This window comes from Lagopus muta, chromosome 12 (assembly GCF_023343835.1).
Source record: "Lagopus muta isolate bLagMut1 chromosome 12, bLagMut1 primary, whole genome shotgun sequence".
In the NCBI taxonomy this organism is placed as follows: Eukaryota; Metazoa; Chordata; class Aves; order Galliformes; family Phasianidae; genus Lagopus; species Lagopus muta.
Genome location: NC_064444.1, coordinates 9,551,903 through 9,572,811, shown reverse-complemented (window position 1 = coordinate 9,572,811; position 20,909 = coordinate 9,551,903). Strand labels below are relative to the sequence as shown.

General features: G+C 48.9%; 2 protein-coding genes across 3 annotated transcripts; one reads left to right on the top strand and one right to left on the bottom strand.

Moving 5' to 3' along the window:
• Window positions 1–285: 285 nt before the first annotated feature.
• Window positions 286–1,976, bottom strand: CEBPA (CCAAT enhancer binding protein alpha). The gene has a single exon (XM_048958688.1). The coding sequence runs from the start codon at window positions 1,343–1,345 to the stop codon at window positions 377–379; it is 969 nt and encodes a 322-aa protein (XP_048814645.1). The 5' UTR covers window positions 1,346–1,976; the 3' UTR covers window positions 286–376.
• A 12,384-nt stretch (window positions 1,977–14,360) lies between these two features.
• On the top strand, window positions 14,361–20,644 carry CEBPG (CCAAT enhancer binding protein gamma). 2 transcript variants are annotated; one of them, XR_007379493.1, is made up of 2 exons: window positions 14,361–15,232; window positions 18,493–18,606. XR_007379493.1 is itself a non-coding variant. In XM_048958695.1 (2 exons), exon 2 carries the CDS (start codon window positions 18,598–18,600, stop codon window positions 19,048–19,050), a length of 453 nt encoding a protein of 150 aa, XP_048814652.1. In that variant the 5' UTR covers window positions 15,100–15,232; window positions 18,493–18,597; the 3' UTR covers window positions 19,051–20,644. The 2 variants fall into 2 exon arrangements, 1 of the variants encoding a protein (XP_048814652.1); XM_048958695.1 differs by having other exon boundaries at window positions 15,100–15,232; window positions 18,493–20,644.
• Window positions 20,645–20,909: the final 265 nt, after the last annotated feature.

The window sequence follows — 20,909 nt, the reverse complement described above, 5'->3', positions numbered from 1 at the left end:
AGCCCGCACGTCCCCACGCTCCTTCCTCGGCAGGCTGCGGGCACAGAGCTCCTACAGGCAGCTTTAAGGCACATCTGGGCTGCTCTATGTGCTTTATTACTATTACTATTATTATTGTCATTTACCCTGTGTAGACACGTGGGTTTTTTTAATCTCTTCCTTCCCTTCGCCTTTCTCCTTACAAAACCCACCACGTTTTTCAGCTTATTCGTGTGTCAACCCTAAGGCACCGACCTGGTAATACTACAGCTGCCTGGCTTCTGTTATTGGTCATTATTGTTGGGGAAAAAAAAAAGCAAAAAAAAAAAGCCCACCCCCCGCAATCTGAGCCCGCTCCGGCACCGCTCGGAGCGCACGGAGCAGCGGAAGGGCCCGGCTAGGCACAGCTGCCCATGGCCTTCACCAGCGAGCTTTCGGGCAGCTGCCTGAAGATGCCCCGAAGAGTCTCCAGCTCCCGGCTGAGCTGCTCCACCCGCTTCCGCAGCCGCTCGTTATCGGTGGTGAGCTCCAGCACCTTCTGCTGCGTCTCCACGTTGCGCTGCTTGGCCTTGTCCCGGCTCTTGCGCACCGCGATGTTGTTGCGCTCCCGGCGCACGCGGTACTCGTTGCTGTTCTTGTCCACTGTCTTTTTGGATTTGCCGCGGTGATCGGCGGGCATCATCTTGAGGGCACCGGGGGCGGCGGGCAGCGCGCCCGGGGGGTGCGGATGGTGCGGGTGGTGCGGGCTGGGCACGGGTGTGGGGGGCGGCGTGGGGTGCCCGGGCTGCAGGTGCACGGTGGTCTGCGCGCAGTGGGCGATCTGGTACTGCAGGTGGGATGGGTGCTGCTGCGGGTGCGGGTAGAGGGCCGCCAGGGCCGCCGCCTTCACCTCCTCCTCCTCGCGGGGCTCCTGCTTGATGACCAGCGGCCGCAGCCCCGGCGCGGCGATGCGCTCGTAGAGCGGGTCGAGCTTGCCGTCCATGTAGCCGGCCGCGCAGCCGAACAGCGGCTGCTGCTGCGGGTGGTGCCCCGGCGCCGAGGCGGCCGCGCCGGCCCCGTGCATGCCGTGGAAATCGAAATCCCCGGCCAGGACGGCCTTGTGCTTCTCCTGCTGCTTGCTGTGCTGGAAGAGGTCGGCCAGGAACTCGTCGTTGAAGGCGGCGGGGTCGATGTAGGCGCTGATGTCGATGGAGTGCTCGTTCTCGCAGATGTCGCCGAGCTCCGCGCCGCCCGCAGCAGGTGCCGCCGCCGAGGGAGCCTCTCTGTAGCCGTAGGCGCTGCCGGGCAGGGGAGTCTGGAGCTGGTGGTGCTGGCCGCTGCTCATCGGGGGCCGGGAATCGACCTCGTAGAAGTTGGCTTGCTCCATGAAGCACCTACAGCCTGCCGGGCATGGTGAAGGGCTCCGGCAATCCAGGGTTCGGACGGGGCGGCGGCGGCTCTGCCAAGCCCGCAGCACCCCGCGCTCCCCCGGCTCGGCGCGGCTCCGCTCGGCGCGCCCGGAGCCCGTCCCCCGCCCCAGCCCGCCCGAGCCCCGCTCGCCGCCTGCCTGCCTTGCCCTGTTCCTAGTGGGTTGCCTCGGTCCTGCGTGCCGTATATATACACCCCCGCAGCAGGGCCGGGGATCGCCCTCTAGTGTCCTGCTGGGAACCTCTGACCACCGCGCCCCGGGTCTTAGCGCCCCGGCCCGGCCGTCCGCCCTCCCCCGGGAGCTCTGCTCTCACCGAGCCCCGCGCGGGGCCCTGCACTCCGCCCGCCCGCCCGCTGAGCTCTGGGGGCTCGGAGCCCGGAGCGCCCGGTCCCGTGCCACCGGGAATGGCCCCGAAGTTTACCATCGCGCGCGAACTCGCGGACGCTGGGCCGGACGGGACGCTGGGCCCGCCCCTGTGGCCCGAGGCACCGTCCCAGCGGAGCTACCGGAGCTTGGCCCGGTTCGACGCGCGAGGTTCATCAGCTGAGCCCCGTGGGGACCCGCGGAGCGCGGCCCCGAGCGGCGCTAGGACCCGGCCGGGAGCGCGCCCGGTGGGGCGGGGCTGCGGGGCTCCGCGCTGCGGGACGGGGCCGGGGGCAGTGCCGGGCCGGGACGCGCTGCCGCTGATCCATGGCTTCCACCGTACGCTGGCGGTGGAGGGGATGAACGCGCGGGGCTGTCCCTCCGTCCCGTCCCGGGACGCGAATCGGGCAGGTAAATTTAATGACGGATTTCCCCAAATGCAAACACCGCAATCTCGGGCTGTGTCGAGCACGGACCGGCTCCCAAGATAAACCCCGGGAGTGCGGCAGCGTGCCGCTCGGAAGGCGAAACGCCGGGCTCAGCTCCGAGTCCCCTCTGGGCAGCCGGTGGGAGAGCCGCGGCCCGAGGAGCCCGCGTTCCCTGCCCGGGACGGATTATGGGCACGGAACTGCCGCCTCCCCACCCGGCCGTACCTCCGGCGCCTAGATCCGCTTGCCCCGGTTGCTCAGAAAGCAGCACAGGGGATGGAAGGACGCACCGCGGCCGGTGAAGCAGGTGCAGACAATGGCGAGAGGGAGATCGGCAGAGAAAACCCCAATGTATCTATGGCTACAGAAAGAATTGCTGCATTTCTTAGTCCTGGATGGCTGAATGAACCAGAAGCTAATGATATCAAATTGCTTGCTCAGAATTCCTTGCAATTCATAGTGACTGGCAAAGCCTTAGGAACAAACCCACCACGAACCAAAAGCCACGTTTGGGGTCACGCACATGAACCTCTGCTCTCCACGCAGGCACGAGGCCAGCAGCCAGCACAGCCTTCTGCACTGAGCTGTCCTTACAGGAGAGTGTGTTTGGTGGGAGATGTTCATAAAGAACGCAGAACACACAGATTCTATGATTCTGTGAGCGTACCTTTCATCTTTCAGTGTCAACAGAAAAAAAAATCCTAACTGCTTTTTATATATGGTGTCTTCTGAAATTATGATATACATTGGTTTCAGCACGTAACATTGGGTAGAAAGGATACGCACTGCCTGATCAAGCAAAGCACCCATATGGAAGAAGAACTCCAAAGTTATGATAGAGAGGAAAATCCCCTATCCTGTGTCAGAAATGCTTCAGCGTGGGCAGAAATCACAGAATCACAGAACCACAGAGGCTGGGAGGGACCTGAAGAGATCATGGAGTCCAACCCCTGCTACACAGGTTCCGTACAGCAGGTCACACTGCTCGGTGTCCACGGGGTCTTGAATATCTCTATGGAAGAAAGCAAAGACCCAACATCCTCTCTGGGCAACCCTGCCACATCTGGCCGTGCAGATCTTGCAGGCTCTGTCCCAGCAAACCCATTTGCAGGAGAGGGGCAGATGCCGACCCAGGCTTGCTGATGCCGTAGGACCCAGCTGGCCCAGCAGCCAGTGCTGGCAATGCTGAGCTTCCTGCAGCCACACTGCGCTCTGAAGGTGGCGGGCAGGAACCGGCCATGCACAGCAAAAGGTCCGAACTGCAGCAGCAGTGGGAGAACAGAACTCACTTTGACACTGAGCAACAATACTGATGCCTCTGTAGTCTCACATTTTAGAATCATTCTGAAAATTAAGGTCTAACCACACATCAAGAGAAATTCAAAGCAAATCAGAAAGTTTAGGATCAGATTCCATTCCTAATTACTGTAATTAACAAACAAGTCCCCGCAATTTAAGGACTGGTTTGCTCAGTATTTTTTACACAGACCCCTTTTATCTCAGTGAAGTACTTTTAAATAATCTCTTTTTGCACAAAAATATTAATTCCTGTTCAAATTCTTTTAAGATGGTATAAAACAAGTTTCCCAGACTTAAATAAGTAGGGCAATTCTTTTTTGAATGCCTCTTCTCCTAAGGCAAATGCCATGCTCAGCAGCTGCCATCCCTCGGACAGGCACAGATTTCCACACCCAAACCGACCGATGCCAAACACTTCACATGTGATGGCAAAAGAAACGTTTATGTCTCGTTGCCTCGGCCACATGTGCCAGTGTGTTTGTTAACAAAAGGAGGAAGGGTGCCCGCCCAGTGCTGTGGAGCCCTGGAGCAGCACGGCCGTCAACTCTTGAGGGTGCTGTTCTTCCATCGCACAGCAGATCGCACCAGGGAGGGCTGGGAAAGCACTCCAAAACCCTGAGCACTGCTGAGAGCCATCACACAAAGTTGGCCGTACTGGTTTCTGTTGGTAGGAAAGGAAACAAGAGAAAATCACAGCGATGGAGGAATTAAATATCCTTGCTGAATTTTGAAGTGAATTTTGGGACTGTTTTTAATTGCACCACAAAAGTGGCTGCTCTGAATGTTTCCCGCAGCCCCTGCACCGTCTGCAGGGTGCAGGCACAGTGCTCTGCTCTGATCCAGCAGCATGGAACTGCACACAGAACCTGGCATGTGGCAGCCCAGTAAAGAACCAAAAGGTCTCTTTAAGTTTATTTTACTACTTTGTTAACTGAGAACATGTCACTGCTACTGACAAAGCTCCAGAATGTTCTGATGGCATGCAAACCTCCTGACACCAGTGCCAGCCCCTCCTCTGTTCCTGACAGAGGAAAAAAAGCAGGGCCAGGGTGTGCACTGGGGGCAGCAGGGCAGGAATGGGGCACAGCCCTCAGCTGGAGACAGCTCTGTGCCACAGGTGCACCAGGGGAGCAGGCAGGGATGGGCAGCACTTTTGTATGTGATGAGGAGCTGCCAATTTACTGCCTTTACTTCTCGAGGTGCAATGAAACACAAACTTCATCCTTCTCCTCTGTTTTCTGCCCTAGAGAGGGAAAACATGACCTGCACATGGAAAGGCTGCCACACATGACAATTTTCAGAGAAGGCTGTACATGCTGAAGCCTCACAGGTCAGTAGAGCAGTATGCAGCACAAGTCAGCCAGGGCCTTCCTTTCACCTGGCAACAGCAGCTGGGGACTGATGACCATTGTATGTGCAGAGTTTGGTTCAGTGCCAGGTGGCTTAATTACTACAGCTCTTCTTCTTTGGAGGAAGAGCGTTTGCAACTCCAAGGTGGATGAAATCAAATCCATGCTAACCTTCCTGTTCCCTTTCCATGTCATTTCCCTTTCCATATCATATCCTCACAGTCTCTGTGGCAGTGTCCTCAACCCTTGCTGTCCTTGTGCTCAGCTAACTTCTAGCTCCTCTCCCAAGAGCTCAGCACCGCTGCAATTACCATGCTAGATGCCTGGGAGCATCTCTTCACTCAATCAGCCTGCCTGCTGCCTGCTTCCATCCACTTGTGGCTCATAGCCTGTCCTTTCCTACCTGTCACCTGTAACCATGTACAGCCGGGCTGTGAAACCTGCTCATATTTTGTACGCAGTTAGTGAGCCATTAAATGGTTAGTTTCCCTTTTACAATCAGGATTGTATTTCAGTGACCACATTTGTGGTGCCCAAGAATATTCTGAATGCCTTACAGATACCAGATTTAGTTCTGTCCCCTCCAGAATACAGCTCAAATGCCACAGACACAGAAAAGGAGGATGTGACAGCACTGCACCTCATCTCACTGCAGTGGTCTCTTCTGCATTACCACAGCACCACCTTTATCTCAAGAATTCACCAAATCACATTTACAGTTCTCTTACTGATACACATCAGTTACCACATTACTCAGTACTTGGCCTACCCACAAGTCGCTCATTCTCTCTCTACTCTTCTACCTCACACTAAACAACATCCTTCCTTCCTTTCCCTCCTGAATTTAACTTTCTAATCTTTTGTCTACCTTACAAACTTCAGTGGTTTCTATCATCGATAGCTCAGGATCCTTTATTCATCCATGGTTGCATCTCACTGGGAGGTGGAGCAGCACTGTTGCTCTATTTCTCAGCTACAGAGCTGGAAGAGGGAACGATTTGCCAAGGCCACACAAGAAATGAGTAGTCAAGCTCAGCATATCTTCTCCCACATGTCCTGTGCTAACATCACAAACAGTGAGCATGCAAAAATTTGACCACCACTTCCCTCACATGAAATGCTTTCTTTTTCACATATTTTCCTGATATTTTTTTCTTTAAAAAGTAAAATAAAAAAAAAAAAAATTAACACTATTATGTTGAAGTAAATTGCCAAGAAAATGCCATTCTTTTCTTTCTTATTTTTGCCACTGAATGCTTAATGGAGCATATAGGAAATATGGCTCCTACCTTTCCTAGCTCCTGTGCACTGAATGGAAGCCTCACAGCCCTGAGTCAGAACTGGCATGGACCTGAGCTAACAGACACATGCTGCAGCAGAACAGTAACAGGGCAATGAGTGCCATCATCCAAACTCAGATCCCAGCTCTGCTTTAAGGGGCAGAAAGTTCTCAAAATCTCTCTGAAGATTTTACCTGTTAGTACATTGCATTGTCCGGGACATAATAATAAAAGAAGGAGATTTAAACTCCTGACAAACCCAGACAAACAGACCCCAGCTTCCTCCTCTCTCTGTACACAGGACACCAACTTCAGGCATTTAACTTAGATGTCAAGTGCCTGCATGAGCTATGTACAGAACTTTGGCTCAAAAAAAGTTGTGCCATTTCTTAATTATGTACTTTAGTATGAGAGACATTGTTACAGAATGGAGTCCCTGACACACGCTGACTTGTCTGTGTTCTTGTTCTTTAAATCAACTTTGTTCCCTTCTAGGTGACACTGTTACAGGAATATAAATTAAATTGGAGGAATGATCTGGCACAAACTTAAATTCTGTAGTGTAGAATGGATATGAAAGACCCATGTTGTCCTGCCATGGACAGACACATTGCTGACTGGCAGATTTCAGATGGATGAGAGCAGCACGAGGATTGGATATAACACACACCTTTGGTGCGTGCAACCTTCTGCCATTAATATCGTGAAGCTCTGACTTCAGTGGTAGAAAGGATTGGAACCACATTTGACTCAGATTTTAAAATGTGATGTTTAAAAAAGCTTTGAGACCATACGAGCAGAAAGCAGCTTTACTGCTCAGTGCGGATGCTGTCTGAAAGTCTGACCTCCCTGTTGAGCTACACTCAGCCTTCTCCAATTATATTGCTGCAGCCCAGGGATTAATGAGTAATCTAAGCATGAGTAATCTAAGCAGGAGCTGCCCCACTAAATGAAAAATGTCAAAGGCACTGAGAGGGGAGGGACCCACAAGGAAGCTTCACAAAGTTCCAAGAGTGACGTGGTGACATCACAAATGAGTCCTAACCACGATCAAAGGAACACTAAGCACACAGGAAACAACAGGCATGGAGGAAGGAAGCAAGCAGAGGCAATCTCAGCTTGACAATCACTGCAGTTCTGTTATCAGTTCCAAACTAGTAACAGAGATACTTCTGGATCAGAACTTCTTTGACTCGTTGCACTCGTTGACTTCAGTCACAAAGATGTGACTGAAGAGGCAGCTTTCACTTACAGGCTGAAATATGGTGCTCAATTTCCCATGTGTGGCATGCAGAGCCTGCTGCAAAGTGATTTCACCTCAGTACTGTCCATGCAGCATGCTGGTGGGACAGCCAGCAAGGCAATGTGAGATATGGCCCTTCGTTCCCTGCGGGGATTCCAAAGGTCACTTGAAGCATCCAGTGAAAGCAGCCGGCACTCCTACCTGCTGAGATAACATCTACCCTGCCTTCCAAGCCTTTGCAGAAAGATAGGTTACACACAATCACGTTCACCAGAGCAATCCCTTTAATCAAAATGAGACACTACTCACAACTGCACAAATTCCACAAGACCCTTACACTGACATTTTCTGTTCAAATGGGAATCTTATGCTTTATGCAAAACATGTCTTTATCTTAAGTGCAATAAGAGTTAATCACAAGCCAGGTCAGTCCCAAGATCAGTAGGTTGCTCCTGAGTGGGTCACAGTCCCATAAAAATCTGGAAACTGAACTCGGGGCAGCAAGGGCATTTTAGGGAAAACAAGGCTAGCTACCTCAAAATGCTTCGAACAAATCCTTGTGATTATCCATCAAGATACTGAGTGCTTCAAGTAGCTATTAAATAAATAAATACTAACAAAATTCATATGAATAGAGGCTTTCTGATGGAAGCCATCATGTTTTTCATTCATTTTAAGGAAGCATAAAAATGTTTTTTATTGTTAGTGAAAGTATTTCAGAAAGTAAAAACATAGTGACGGTGCTGTTTGCAAGAAGTTTTCATATCTAAACGCCCATAAAACAATGCTGAAAAGGCACTGCTTTTCAACTAGGAGCACCAGCAATGCCACGTGTCTTACATGTGCAACTGATTCATACACTTAATAGTGGAGCTAAGTATAATCAAAACCATTAATTTAGCAAGAGGCCAGGGCTGAGAGGTACCTAATTCCAGACAGAAAGACCTTACAAACTACTTGTGTTTAAGTGAAAAGAAAACAGTTTTCCAAACAGGTCCCCGTATTGCAAAAAATGTATGACTTTTTTTCCCTTTTACTGCTGTAATTAAACATAGAAAATGGGCAAAAGTGTTTGGAATCCAAATTATTCACTCTAAATTCTTCTTTCAGGCCTAAGCAATTAAGCTAGATGCTAATTTGTTGCAAACTATATATATAACTATTGGAATAAATAGTACATTCCTTATAATACAATTTTAGAAAAGTCCTGTATTCTCTAAAAGCAGGTAAACATTCACCATATGAACTGTGTTGTTCTAAAAAGAATTCATGCAACATGTCCAAGTGTGTCAGGTGCTACAGTACTGGATTTCACTGTACAGAACTGTGTTTCTGCCCGCTCGCAATGTCTGCAGAGCCCTGTCAGCCTTATGAATCACACATGTTCAACTTAGTCATCAAGAGATCGTGTGCATCTTCAGCAGTGTCTCCAGACTCCTCACTACACGGAATGAGTTTTTTCCCTTACTAATAAACTGAAATAAATGTTGGATACCCAGCTCAGCATGTCACTGATAAAAGTTTGAGGTGCTTGATTGCATTTATTTGAGAATGCCATAGGTGTCCTCACCAGAACTGCTCCTTGCACAGAGCTGCAGGCTCAGCAGCTGATTCCACAGTGCCTGCATTTCATGAAAGACAAATATAGGTGCCTATTTTGTGAGAAAAGCTAACTCTGCAAATGGTGGGAAATGCTTGAGGTGGAGCTCTAATCTCCTGACAAATCAACTGAAAACTCAGTCTTCAGGAAACCAGACTTTGCCCCAGTGCCCCTTGGCCTCTTTTTCTCAACGAGCTTGGAGCTATTCAGTCTCCCTTATAGGACTGAAACACTTGTAAATCCTTGGGTCTACATATTTTGGTCAAGGCCAGGAAATCCATCTGCTGATGGAGTAGCAGAATATGCGGCACACATCAAATTTTAAGCCTACTGAAAATCCACCTAGAAATCTTTTTAAAAGCACTCAAATACTAAATAAAAGCTTGCATACTTTTTAGCTTTCCCCCAGCTCAGCTCCAGTGCTGCTATTATGTGAAGCATCTCAGAGCTGCCTGTAACTCCCCATTCAACTTATATCCACAGCTGGTGCCCCTTCACATGATGAAATCCAGAGACATAAAGACTGCTTCACAATGTGCTGCAGTATTCTCTGTTGATGTCAAAAAGTACTGACTGATAAATGTCCCCCCATCAGGACAATTTTTAGGCAAATTAAATACTTTGTTATAAGCCTGTTGTGCTCCAAGCATTGAAATCTGTGCCCAAGACTTTCCTGTAATTTACAGCACCAGCACAGCACATCCCACTTGTTCAAAGCAGGGCAGTCTCTTCTGCCTGGAGCTCTCTTGGACTGATTGCCCATGCTTGTGTCCCTCCTAGGAGTACACATATGCTCTCAGCCTGTCCTCACTTTTTTTTAATGGAAGGAAAGCATGAGCATGTGCTTTGCAATCCTTAGTACTGTCCCACCTGCAGAGTCCCCCAGTGTCAAAGGGCTTGTAGCAAGAGGAAAAAGATGATGTAAGGTAAAAGTACACATAAGCAATGCACTTTTCAATTTCATTTCCTGGTAGACAAAGTCCTTTTCTCCAACTGCCAAATCACATTTCCATCGGAACTGTATGTGACTTCAAAGTAATGCCTGTACTCTGAAGAAGGGCCTCAAAAGCCTGGGCAAATGATTATGAGTGTTATCACATTCTCTGCTGAGCTGTAAAGATTTCTGTGACTTTCTTCATGGTCAGGGTGACAGAGCACTGGGACAGGCTGCCCACAGGAGCTGTGGAGTCTCCTTTTCTGGAGATATTCAAGTCCTGCCTGGACGCCTACCTGTGCAGCCTGCTGTAGGCTGCCTGCTTTGCAGGGGGTTGGACTCGATGACCTCTCGAGGTCCTTTCTAGCCCCTACAATTCTGTGATTCTGTGACTGTGCACACTTTGGTAAAGTCCTCCTTATGATGCATCCATTCAGCAACTAACTGGGCATGTTTGGAAATAGTCTCCAGGGACCCTTTAGGGTTTAAGCTTCAGTCTCTGCCAAGTGACTATTGGCATTTAAGTGTCAACTGCCAGTGCACGTGCACCACTGGACATCTGCAAGATATGGTTCAATGTATTTTGAAGTGTTTTGTATTTCCATCTACTCTTCTTTGCATGCTACTTTTTTCACACATAGGATATTCCCCTACGAATCACCAACACCATTGCAATATTGTTGATCCTGAATTCTTTCCTCATGCAAGATTCCCAATAATTTCCATTAGTATCTTAACTGTATAAGTCCTCTGACCAAAAAAATCACGTAGGAAAACCCCACATGATGTTTAAACAAATCAGATCAAGAACTATTCCCTATATAAAGATTTGCTGAGTTTGTTTTCATGGCTGATGAGGTACAGAAACCAGACCTTGATGGACAGGCCAGTGACGGAGGGATGTAAAACTTCTCCTGCCTATCAGAAGGAAATCTGATCTACTTACAGTCAAGAGGAGACAACTCAGATGAGCCCTTCTCCAACAACATTGTTGTTCTGGGACATGTTACCCAAGAGGGATTTTTCTACAGTTTTGGCTGCAGTGTTTATATTAAATAGAAACCTAATGCTGGACTGTATCTGGTAAATTCAGAGTGACAGAGATATCCAGGTACCTGCACATGTAAATGTAACTGCTTTGTTTCTCTAAGAATGATTTCTTAGTTTGCACAGCCAAAGAGTGGGGAGCTGTGCCCCGCTGTTTCAGTTGAACTTGCTTCCTTTTTAAGATATAGGAAAAGAAAAGGCCAGCTAACTCACCAAACTGGGAGAAGTGACTTTCTGGAAGGATGGTGACACTGCATACTTTCTTTATTTTCTCCTGGGGATATGAGATACGCTGGACCTGCCTGACAAAAATACCAGTCACTGATAATCTAGCACATAATTCTCCTAGATATTAGCAGCAGCAGCTCAATGACAGACATTCTGTACTCAGCAGTACACTTTCTCATTTTTTCTCCCTCTTGCATACTTTCTGTCATACAGGCACAGGTAGGTAGCTGTCTATTCATCTAAATGAGCAGAAGTGACACAGGGTGAACAATCAGGAGGACCACAACCCTTCTCCCCGTCCAGGTGCCAAACTCTCAGTTTCTTTTTTCTTTCCAGGCAGCTGCTCATTGTGCTTTTTATGGCATAGAGATCATATAGGTTGCAGGGAATAATAAAACCATAGGTAAGAAAGAAGTTTGGTCCTCCTTCACCCAATACCACAGGACTGAAGATAACACTGCGTTATGCCTCTCTCATTTTAGCGATTTTTCTGGAAAGCTGCTTTATGGTTTTGTTGCAAAGAACCATTTTAAAGTCAGGGTAGAAGTCATCCCCCAAACTATTTATTCTTCTTGATATCATACAGATGAAGTGAAGTTCTTCATTAGAGCATGCCCCATGACAAATAATGCCCTGGTAATTAAGGGTGGGGATTTTCATGCGGTGACTGATGATGCCTTGGAAAAGAGCCATGGCACTGTGCATTCAAAAGCTAAGCTATCTAAATCCTTGCAGAACTCATTTATGCTTTTGGGAATATAGGACAGGTGTGGCAGTTACTAAACCTGGATGCCTGAGTATTCACCTCTTTTTCCCAGGTGTGGGCCATTAATTCTCGCTCAGACTTGTTTAGTTCTAACAAGCCTCTTTGGAACCAGATTTTATACATACACATACACTTGATACATAGTATTTCCCTTTCAGTCTATTTTTCTACTTCGTTTTTACTCACCTTCAGCTACATAGCTTTGCTTTTTCTAACGTTCTGCACATACATGAAGGTAGAAAACAATACGTTTAGTGGCAGCCTAAAAGCAGCCTTTGCATTCTTGGTATTTTGATAACCAGACATAGAGGAAGCAGTGTTGGAAGATGCTGAACTAGCAACTGGAAATACTTTCTTGTAAGAATTATTAGCAGCATAGAGAGAAAGAACAAAAGCATTGGATTCTTCCTCTCCAGGCAGTGTTACAATAAAATGGATGTTTGCTATTAGAATAGAATGGCTGCTTTCTTTGCTTCGTATTTTCTAGAACAAAAGCACTGTAACTTTCCAAGGCTACAGTGAGTCAGTGCTCGAATTAGCAGTGCAGTCCTGAAATAGTGATCACCACTACTAAGCAATGCTTCCTCTCCTTTCTCTTAATCTATTCAAAAAGGCTACCTTTGACAAATCAACTATTAACAGTCAAGTTTCTACCTTAGTTAAAATATCAAATTGGATTGGGTGACATTTCTAACAGTAGCATTTTGATCTTGGTGGAGGTCAGTCCTAAAGGCAAAAAAACAAACATTGTAACATGAAAATGCAAGAGCTATTAAGAAATAATAAAAAATAATAGGAAAAACTCCTACTACAGACTTTGTATTACTGGGATTTTCCCAAAAGCAATGCCATCTGCTTTGTGATCATAAAGAATGCAATCCTATTCCACAGTCTTTCTGTCCAGCTTCAAACAAATCTAAGTTGCGAGAATGGGAGTAGCAGTAAGAAAAAAACTTCTCAGAAGACCAACAATGACAAGGTTAGAAACTTCTCTTTTCTTTTTTTTCCATGTCAAAACAGGCAGCAAGAGACTGCTACTGCTGCTTCTTAACTGTTTGTTCACTCTTCTGTCATGGCTTAGCACTCTTTGAATGATTAAACCAGAACAATAAATGGCTGGCAGGGGTGGACTACAGAGCTGCATCTTTTCAGCTTCTGGATGCCCTGTACAGACAGGACAGAAAGCTTCAAAACCATTTAGTGTACCTGCCCACAGACACGCTTTACAAATAGTCCAAGAGACCAATTTATAGGCATATATATTTTAAAAGTATAAACAATTTCCTCTCTTCTAAAACTCAACAAAGTGAAATATCACCAAGAATTCTAAAGACATGATAGAGGAAAAAACTACAGCCAAACCACGTGCAAAAGGTAGATGTTTAATAGAAATGTGCAAATTTGAAGTAAAAAGTCCAGTGAAGGCTATCCACAAGGGAAGGGAAGGCAAGTAACTGAATGTTAACAGGAGAAAGAAGTATAGGTTGTAGTCTAGTACATTCATATTGTTTTTATTTTTGGAGAAAGAAATAACTGTCTATGAACACAGAGGTAACAACCGTAAATACTGGAATAGGACAATAAATAAGATGGAGAAATAAAGCAGTTTTCACACTCTAAGCATAAGGCTGCAGAAAACCTTTTTGGTAAGCATTAAGTGAAATACTGACCAAGCACCAAACTGGAACATTTACCCCAACAGGTTCCTTTGCCCCCTACATGTTTGCCTCCAGTTCTCACAGTTAGTTTCTGTTACTTCAGTAGTCCTTCTGTCTTGAGCTGTGATTTACTGTGTATTACTTGAAGACGCTGAAAACTTGTGGTTTTATTGTTGTTGGTGGTGTCATTTTTTAGAGACCAGTCCTTCAAAACTGGGCTATGCATGCGAAAGCATACCACCATACCACCATCGCAAAATTAGACAGTCTTATGGTGGACTGTTGCTACAGGCACACACCTGGAATTGGTGTGCAGAGGGCTACAGCCCTGCTCCTCACACTGAGCTCCAGAGCCAACACACGGCTCATGTGACCTAATTGACGGCCAGCAGATAAGGCGTGTATTTCAGTACCATGCCTTTACAACAGCACTCCTTATGTTTTTGTGATTACTTTCTAGACTACTTCCCTCACATCCCATTTGCACTGGGGGGATTTCTCCTGCAAACACTTAAAGCACATTGTGTGAGTTTTCCCAGGACATGATGCCAGCCAAGCACCGGAGCTCCCAGTGTGCACAGAATTACATATGGGCTTTAATGTTTAGAACAAGCAGGCTACACAAGAATGAGTTTGTCTGTGTTTTATTTTCTTCATCTTCCTTCAAAGAAGAAGAATGATCGAATAGCCATAAAGCACTTGGAAACCCCATGGGAGCACTTTACGGGCACACAGGGAACTATGTAAGGACAGGATAATGCTTAATGCTTACCTGGAATTTTTGCTCTAGTTACAGACGGATGAATCATTGCCAGAGAAAACCGTTTCGACTGGGAAACAGAAAAACATGTGAGATATTAAATATCAGAGACTGACAACGAAGCAGCACCCAATAGCAATGAGCGGTGCTGAGCCGTTTGCCCAGAGTAACCCTCAGAATTGTTCCGCAAATGGGGCTCATTTTCCACGGGGCGTTACGGGGGAGGTGCGCACCGCCGGCACACCGCTGCACGCCCGGCACACGGCTGCTGAGGGCGTTTTACACACGCGGACCTTCAGAGCCGGTGACGTTACATCCCGGCACGCGCCTGGTCCGAGCTCGGGGTGCGAGCCAGGGCGGCAGGAAAGCACCAACGGCCTGCTCACAGCTTTCATCATTTTGCGATATTTACAAAGAAACGTAACCCGTAATCTCAGACATCCAAGGGGGCCGCCGTACTTTCAGCTCCGTCCCCTCGACCCGAGGTACGCAGGAAGGCCGTGTCGCCCGCCCCGGAGGCCTCGGCCACCGCCTTACACCCGAGGCGAGAAAATGGCGCCCGGGGCCGGGCCGCACGAGCGCCCCCTAACGGCGGGGCGGAGCACAGAACGCTCCGAGGCAGCGCCCCGAGGCCGCCGAGGGCCCCTACAGAGTCCCCACACAAACGCAGCCGCGCCCTTTAAGCGCGAGGGCGCGCGATTGGCCGTAGAGACTGCCAATCAGAGCGGGCGTTGCATCACCCCGGCGGGAGGGCGGGCGGCGATCGGCGTGCGGGGCGGGGCGGCGCGGGGCGGGTTTCGCAATCGCCGCTCGGCCGCGCTCCGCGCGTGAACGAGGAGGCTTGGGCCCGGCCGCGCCCCTCCCCTCCGCCGCCGCCCGCTCCGCCACAGGTAAGCGCCGCCGCGCGGGGGGCGCCGTGCCGGGCCGTAGGGGCCGCCCCCGCCGCGCGCCCGTCCGCCGGTGGCGCGGCGGCCCCGCGCGTGGGAGCGCATGATGCAATCGGCGGGCGGCCCCGGCCCGCGCCTCTCCTCCCCCCCGGTGAAGTCACGGCTTGGCGCGGCCGGGCGCCCCGCGCGGGCGGGGGAGGAGCGCGGCCGGGCGGCCCCCCGGGCTGCGGGCCCCGCGGGGCGGCGGGGGAGGGCCAGGAGCCGCCCCGGGGCAGCGGGCGCCGAGGCGGGAGGGGCGGGGGGGAGAACGGGCGGGGCGGCGGCGCTGATGTCAGCGCGGAGGGGCGGCCCCGTAACGCTGTGCCGGGAGCTGCGGAGCCCCGACGGAACGCGGCCGTCGCGGCGCCCCGAGGCCGAGCGCCGAACGCGTCGAGATCTGAAAAGTTTGCATTAGGAGTCGTTCATCTTTATAGCGGCCGCCGCAGCCGCGGATGCTCCGCGTCCCGACAGCGCTGGCCGGGCGTCGTGGCAGCGCGGTTCGGCGGCTGTCCTGAGCGCGTGCGCTGCTGGCGCTGTTGGGCAGCGTTCCGCCAGGAACGTGCGCGGGCCGCGGGCGCCCCGAGGGAAGGCCAGCGGCGTCCCGCTGCCGGCTGTGGCAGCAGTGACGGAGCAGCCGTGCAGCCCAAAGCGAGTTGTGGAGCAACCAACCAACCGGATTTATTTAACAAATTAAAACTTTTTTTTTCTTTTTGCCAAGGCAGACGTTTGGAAATTTCGAATTTGGGGAAGAAAGCAAAGCTAATAAAGGGCCTGATGTGCCTGAGACTCCAAATCCCCAGGGAGCTGTGGCCGGCGGAGCCCCCGAGTGCCACTATTGTGTGCACTGGGTGGTGGGTGGCAGCAGGCGGCTGCAGTGGAACCGGGCAGCTCTGGCCGCTAGAGCAGCAGCAGTGCTGAGCAGAACCAGCCCGGAGCTGCCCCGTGCCAGCTAGAAGCTGCGTGGGAAGGGATGCCACGGAGCTGCTGCCTGTCGTGTCATGCTGTCACCCTCCCACAGCTAACGTGTCAGTGTGGCACAAACCTGAGCAGTGAGCCTTGGCAGCCATCTGCTCACAGCCTTCCCCAGGTGCACAGCGCTTTGCCACAGCCCCTTCTCAATACCCTCCCCTTCCCATACCCTCAAATCTCCTGGTGGCAGCCGTGAAGGAGCCCCATGGTACCCAGTATTGGAGCAGGACAGGAGCCGTGTGTCACATCTCCCACGTGAGTGCTGGATGAGCGTGTTTCCCATTGAAGAAACAGTTGACACAGCATAGGGCAGTTCCAGGGGTCAGGAACTGGGGAAGACCTGTTGCAAAGTGCTCTGTGTGTCAGGACTAACAGCAGCTTGGAGATGTGACGCTTGGGTTCTGTTTCTCTGCTCAACCCACATTCTCTTTCACTGAGAACTATCCCATTACATTTCAGTTTAATAGAGCACATAATTTTTTCCTTTGAATTGTGGGGGCATCAGATAGAGATCTTATGCATATGTTAGAACAATATTAAATACTTTTGATAGCATAGAGAGAATAGCAAGTGGAACCTGGTGCTGTGAAGGAACTTGTCAGATGTTGGTGATGCTTTCAGGGCAGTTCTGCCTGTTCACAACACAGCTGGTAGATGTGGCATTTCCCCAGTGCTGACCTAGCTGGGCTGCCTGGGAGAGCATTGCCATGCTGAAATGGAGGGGACTGAAGGCCATGCTATCCAACGTCTGCTCTGACATCTCTCTGTCCTGAAATCTGAAAATATGAAATGTGACAATTTATTGAGGGGTGTGGTTGTACTCGCACGACTCACACACCTCTTTCACTTGCTTTAAGGGAAAAAGAGTTCTTGGCAACAGAATGTTAATTTTGAATAACACTGAAGCCAAATGACGGGTCTCTGCTGTGAATCTTACTGAGCCATACTGTACAGCTGCACCTAGTTCAGGCTTCCTCAGACTGTGAAAGAAAATGTGCAATTGACAGTTAACATTTTAATCTCATTAATGATAACCCAGCAGAATGTAAAATGGCACTTTAAGCTGTGGTGGAAAACTTATACAGGAGCAGCATGCAGCTGAGGAGCCCCTGAATTTTGCTGAGCATTGCCACACAGGACTGCTGCCTCCTGTGCTGTCAGATGTAAGGCTGGACTGGGCACTGCGCAGCTCACCTTGTGTTCTGCTGGCCTCAGCTGCTCTTTCCAAACGGGTCCTCCTGGGAGAGTGGCAGCAGTGAAGTCTTGTACCACCAGCAGGGTTGGGAGCAGACTGAGCGCCAGGTGGGAGGATGTCCCTGCCTCAGGCTGTCTGCCTCAGCCTGCTGGGGAGAAGCATAGACAGTGAGTGCTTTGAGAGCCACAGCGGAAAGCGTGCTGTGAGCAGGTCAGCTGTGGCCCATGTCTCCTTGTAGGTGGCAACAGTCCCCTGTCTTTTAAGTGCAGTGGTTCTCACATTGTTCTCACCCTGCTTTCCTGTCCCACCTGCCCTCACAGCACTGGTAAAGGCTTGGCTGGTCTTACCTTGTTTGTGGCTGAGGGTTTCCTTTTGCGTCGTTCAGTCACAGCCTTCACAGCATGCACTACCTCTTGTACATTTTTGCACTGAGTACTGCTGAGACTTTAAACAACCATCAGTTTGGGCTCCATCTTCAAAAACAAGTAAAACAATCTTAAAGCTGGTGAAAGCACTGGAAGATGTTGTGAGATGTTCAAGGGAAGGTGGACTGTCTCTAGAATAAAGCAGAGACCACCAAGGAATGTGCATACACCCAGAAGGATGGTTTGGAGAGGACAAGGATCAAGCACTCCTGTTGGTCAGGAGTCAGGCTGTTAATGGGTTTAAGCTGCAGAAGAAAGAATTTGGTCTGAAATTAAGAAAATTATATAACTGGGAGAAAAGTTAGACAGTGGAACTAGTTGCCAAGACAGAGGTTGTGAAACGAGATTTTTCAAGGCTAGGCTAGACACCCATCCATCAGGGATGGCTTGGAATAACTGAGTAAATCCAGTGAACAATGCAAACAGCTTGACTGGATGACCCAGTAACAGTCCCTTCCAATCCAAATATGTTCGAGAGGCTTCTGAAATGTCCCAGCAATTGGCAGCTTTTCCACTTCCAGCATAGTTTTGGTGTGTTGCTGCCAGATGTGCCATTGGTACCTTCTGCCAAAGGCAGTGATGTGTAAGACTGTAGCTGAACATAGCACCTTTAACAGCATTTGTTTTTCCTTCAGGGTTCACCTTGCCCTTAACCCATGTGAAGACTTGCTGGAAACACGATCTAGAAGAGAGTTTTTAGTCTTCTAATACTCTGTTGTGTCAAAGAAGAGCCCGTCCAAATGAGCAAGACATCCCCGCAGAACACCGCTACAGATGCGAACGGAGTAAGCGTGATTCACACCCAGGCACACAGCAGTGGTTTGCAGCAGGTTCCCCAGCTGGTTCCCGTTAGTCCTGGTGGTGGAGGCAAAGCTGTGCCTCCGAGCAAGCAGGGAAAGAAAAATTCCTTTGTGGATAGAAACAGCGATGAGTATCGTCAGCGCAGAGAGCGAAACAACATGGCAGTGAAAAAGAGCCGGTTAAAAAGCAAACAGAAAGCACAAGACACACTGCAAAGGGTCACCCAGCTCAAAGAAGAAAATGAACGTTTAGAGGCGAAAATTAAGCTCCTGACCAAGGAGCTGAGCGTACTGAAAGACTTATTCCTCGAGCACGCACACAGTCTCGCAGACAATGTGCAACCTGTTGGCACTGAGAGCACCACAACAAATGCAGAAAACAGTGGGCAGTAGTCACTGCCACAGCCTGACGGGATGAACTCTGGAGGTGCAGCCTGTCTGCACCACCCTGCAGTAACTGAGCAAATGAGGGGTCCTTTTAACCATCATGGTGTGCGGATCTTTTTAGGTTTAACACTGAAGATTTGATACAATTAAACCAGAAACTGCTTAGGGTTTTTCTTTAAAGGCGTTCAATATTTTTCTCTTCTAGAAGATTTGTCTAATAAGTGCAGATCTAAATCCTTAGTCAGCAAGGAGCTTACCATTACGGAAATAGCATTTCACAGATGTACACTTACCTTCTTACATTTAGCACAACGCGAGAAGTTCATCAGGGTGGTTCACTGTAGTATCAGAAAGTCGTATTTGGGTGAATTCCTTTAAATACCTTTTAGTGCATTTAAGCCCTTTCTTTTCTCCGTTACATGTTACAAACTGCAGAGGCTTTAGAGAGTTTGTTGTCCTGTTTGGTGAACTGCTTTTCTACCTACAGAGCAATTCCTGCAAAGCACCACTTAGGCTTTTCCTATCTGGTTACTGGGCAGGGCACAGTAATAGCAAGCTGGGGTACTTCAAAATGTTTTCTAAATAAACAGCAACATTCTATAATGATCTTTACAGGCAATTGGCTTCCACAGGGTAAGTGGTGGTCTGAACCAAGTATCAGAGGTAAAGCAGCACATGGGCTGCTTTTTTTTTATGCCCGTGTTCATGTTTTCCTGGCTTGCACAGTGACTGTGGGGTGTTAGGAGAACAATGTTTTGGTTTCCAGAAAATGTAAAAATGCTACCAACAACCAATGCTCTGCAAAACTGCATTCCTGCTGGGGTGCGGGTATCAGGGAGAACAAAATACACAGCTTGGCTGAGCAACAAAAGGGGTAGGGCAGCATATGAACAGCAAGAATGTGTGGATCTCAGCTCACTTATGTTCATTTCCATTCTCACAGCCATTCAGATTTGCAGCCAAGCCTGTACAGAAATGCACAGTGATTTTAAAACTAATGGCCCTCATTTGAACACCCGATTCAGCAGAATTTCTATAGCCATCACAGTTGTGTGAAGGAGTATCTTCAGTCTTATTTCCATAGAAGTTCTTCTATAGCAGTTTTTTTAAATGCTAGTGATAAGTTTTTGCCATGATCCATAATGCAGTGGTATGTACTATATATTGAGGATTTTAACAGCAAAAGTAAAGCAGGAACTTTGGCGTATCCTTAATTTATTTTCATTTTTAAGTATTTCATTGATGGTATGGTTGTGTTACATTTAACCTGTGTGTCTGGCTAGTGGATTATTACACTGTCTTAATTTCCCTCCTACACTACCTTTTCCCCATATTTTGTAGGATGCTTGTTTGCCTTGTACCTGTACTTAGGAAAAGAAAAACCTTGGATATTATCTCTATGAAGATGCTGTTAGAAAATAAAGCCTTTAAAAGTTCTTTCTGAATTTCAATTTTTAATACAAAGGCAGTTAGGTGCAGTTTTTTATGGATTGTTTTGGACTATGATAGTCTTTTTACAGATATATGGTTTTTGGTTCTAGCTGCAGCTTAATTAGGTAAGATTGAAATATCAGAAACTAATAAAAACATTTTGCCTCCAGTGCTGGCCTTATTTTTCCTGTCCATTTTCTCTTTCCTTCAGATACAGGTGACCACTTCAAGCAGCTGTCTGAGAAATCAGTACAGCAGTTTTCATTCGTGGAATCATAGAATGGCTTGGGTTGGAAGGGACACCAAGGATCATCAAGCTCCAACCCCCCTGCTGTAGGCAGGGCCCCAACCTCCATATCTAATACTAGACCAGGCTGCCCAGGGCCTCATCCAATCTGGCCTTGAACACCTCTAGGGATGGAGCAACCACAGCC

Excerpts from the sequence above, each read along its gene's own strand:
- CEBPA (XM_048958688.1), bottom strand. The coding sequence starts at position 1,345 with ATGGAGCAAGCCAACTTCTACGAGGTCGATTCCCGGCCCCCGATGAGC.
- CEBPG (XM_048958695.1), top strand. The coding sequence starts at position 18,598 with ATGAGCAAGACATCCCCGCAGAACACCGCTACAGATGCGAACGGAGTA.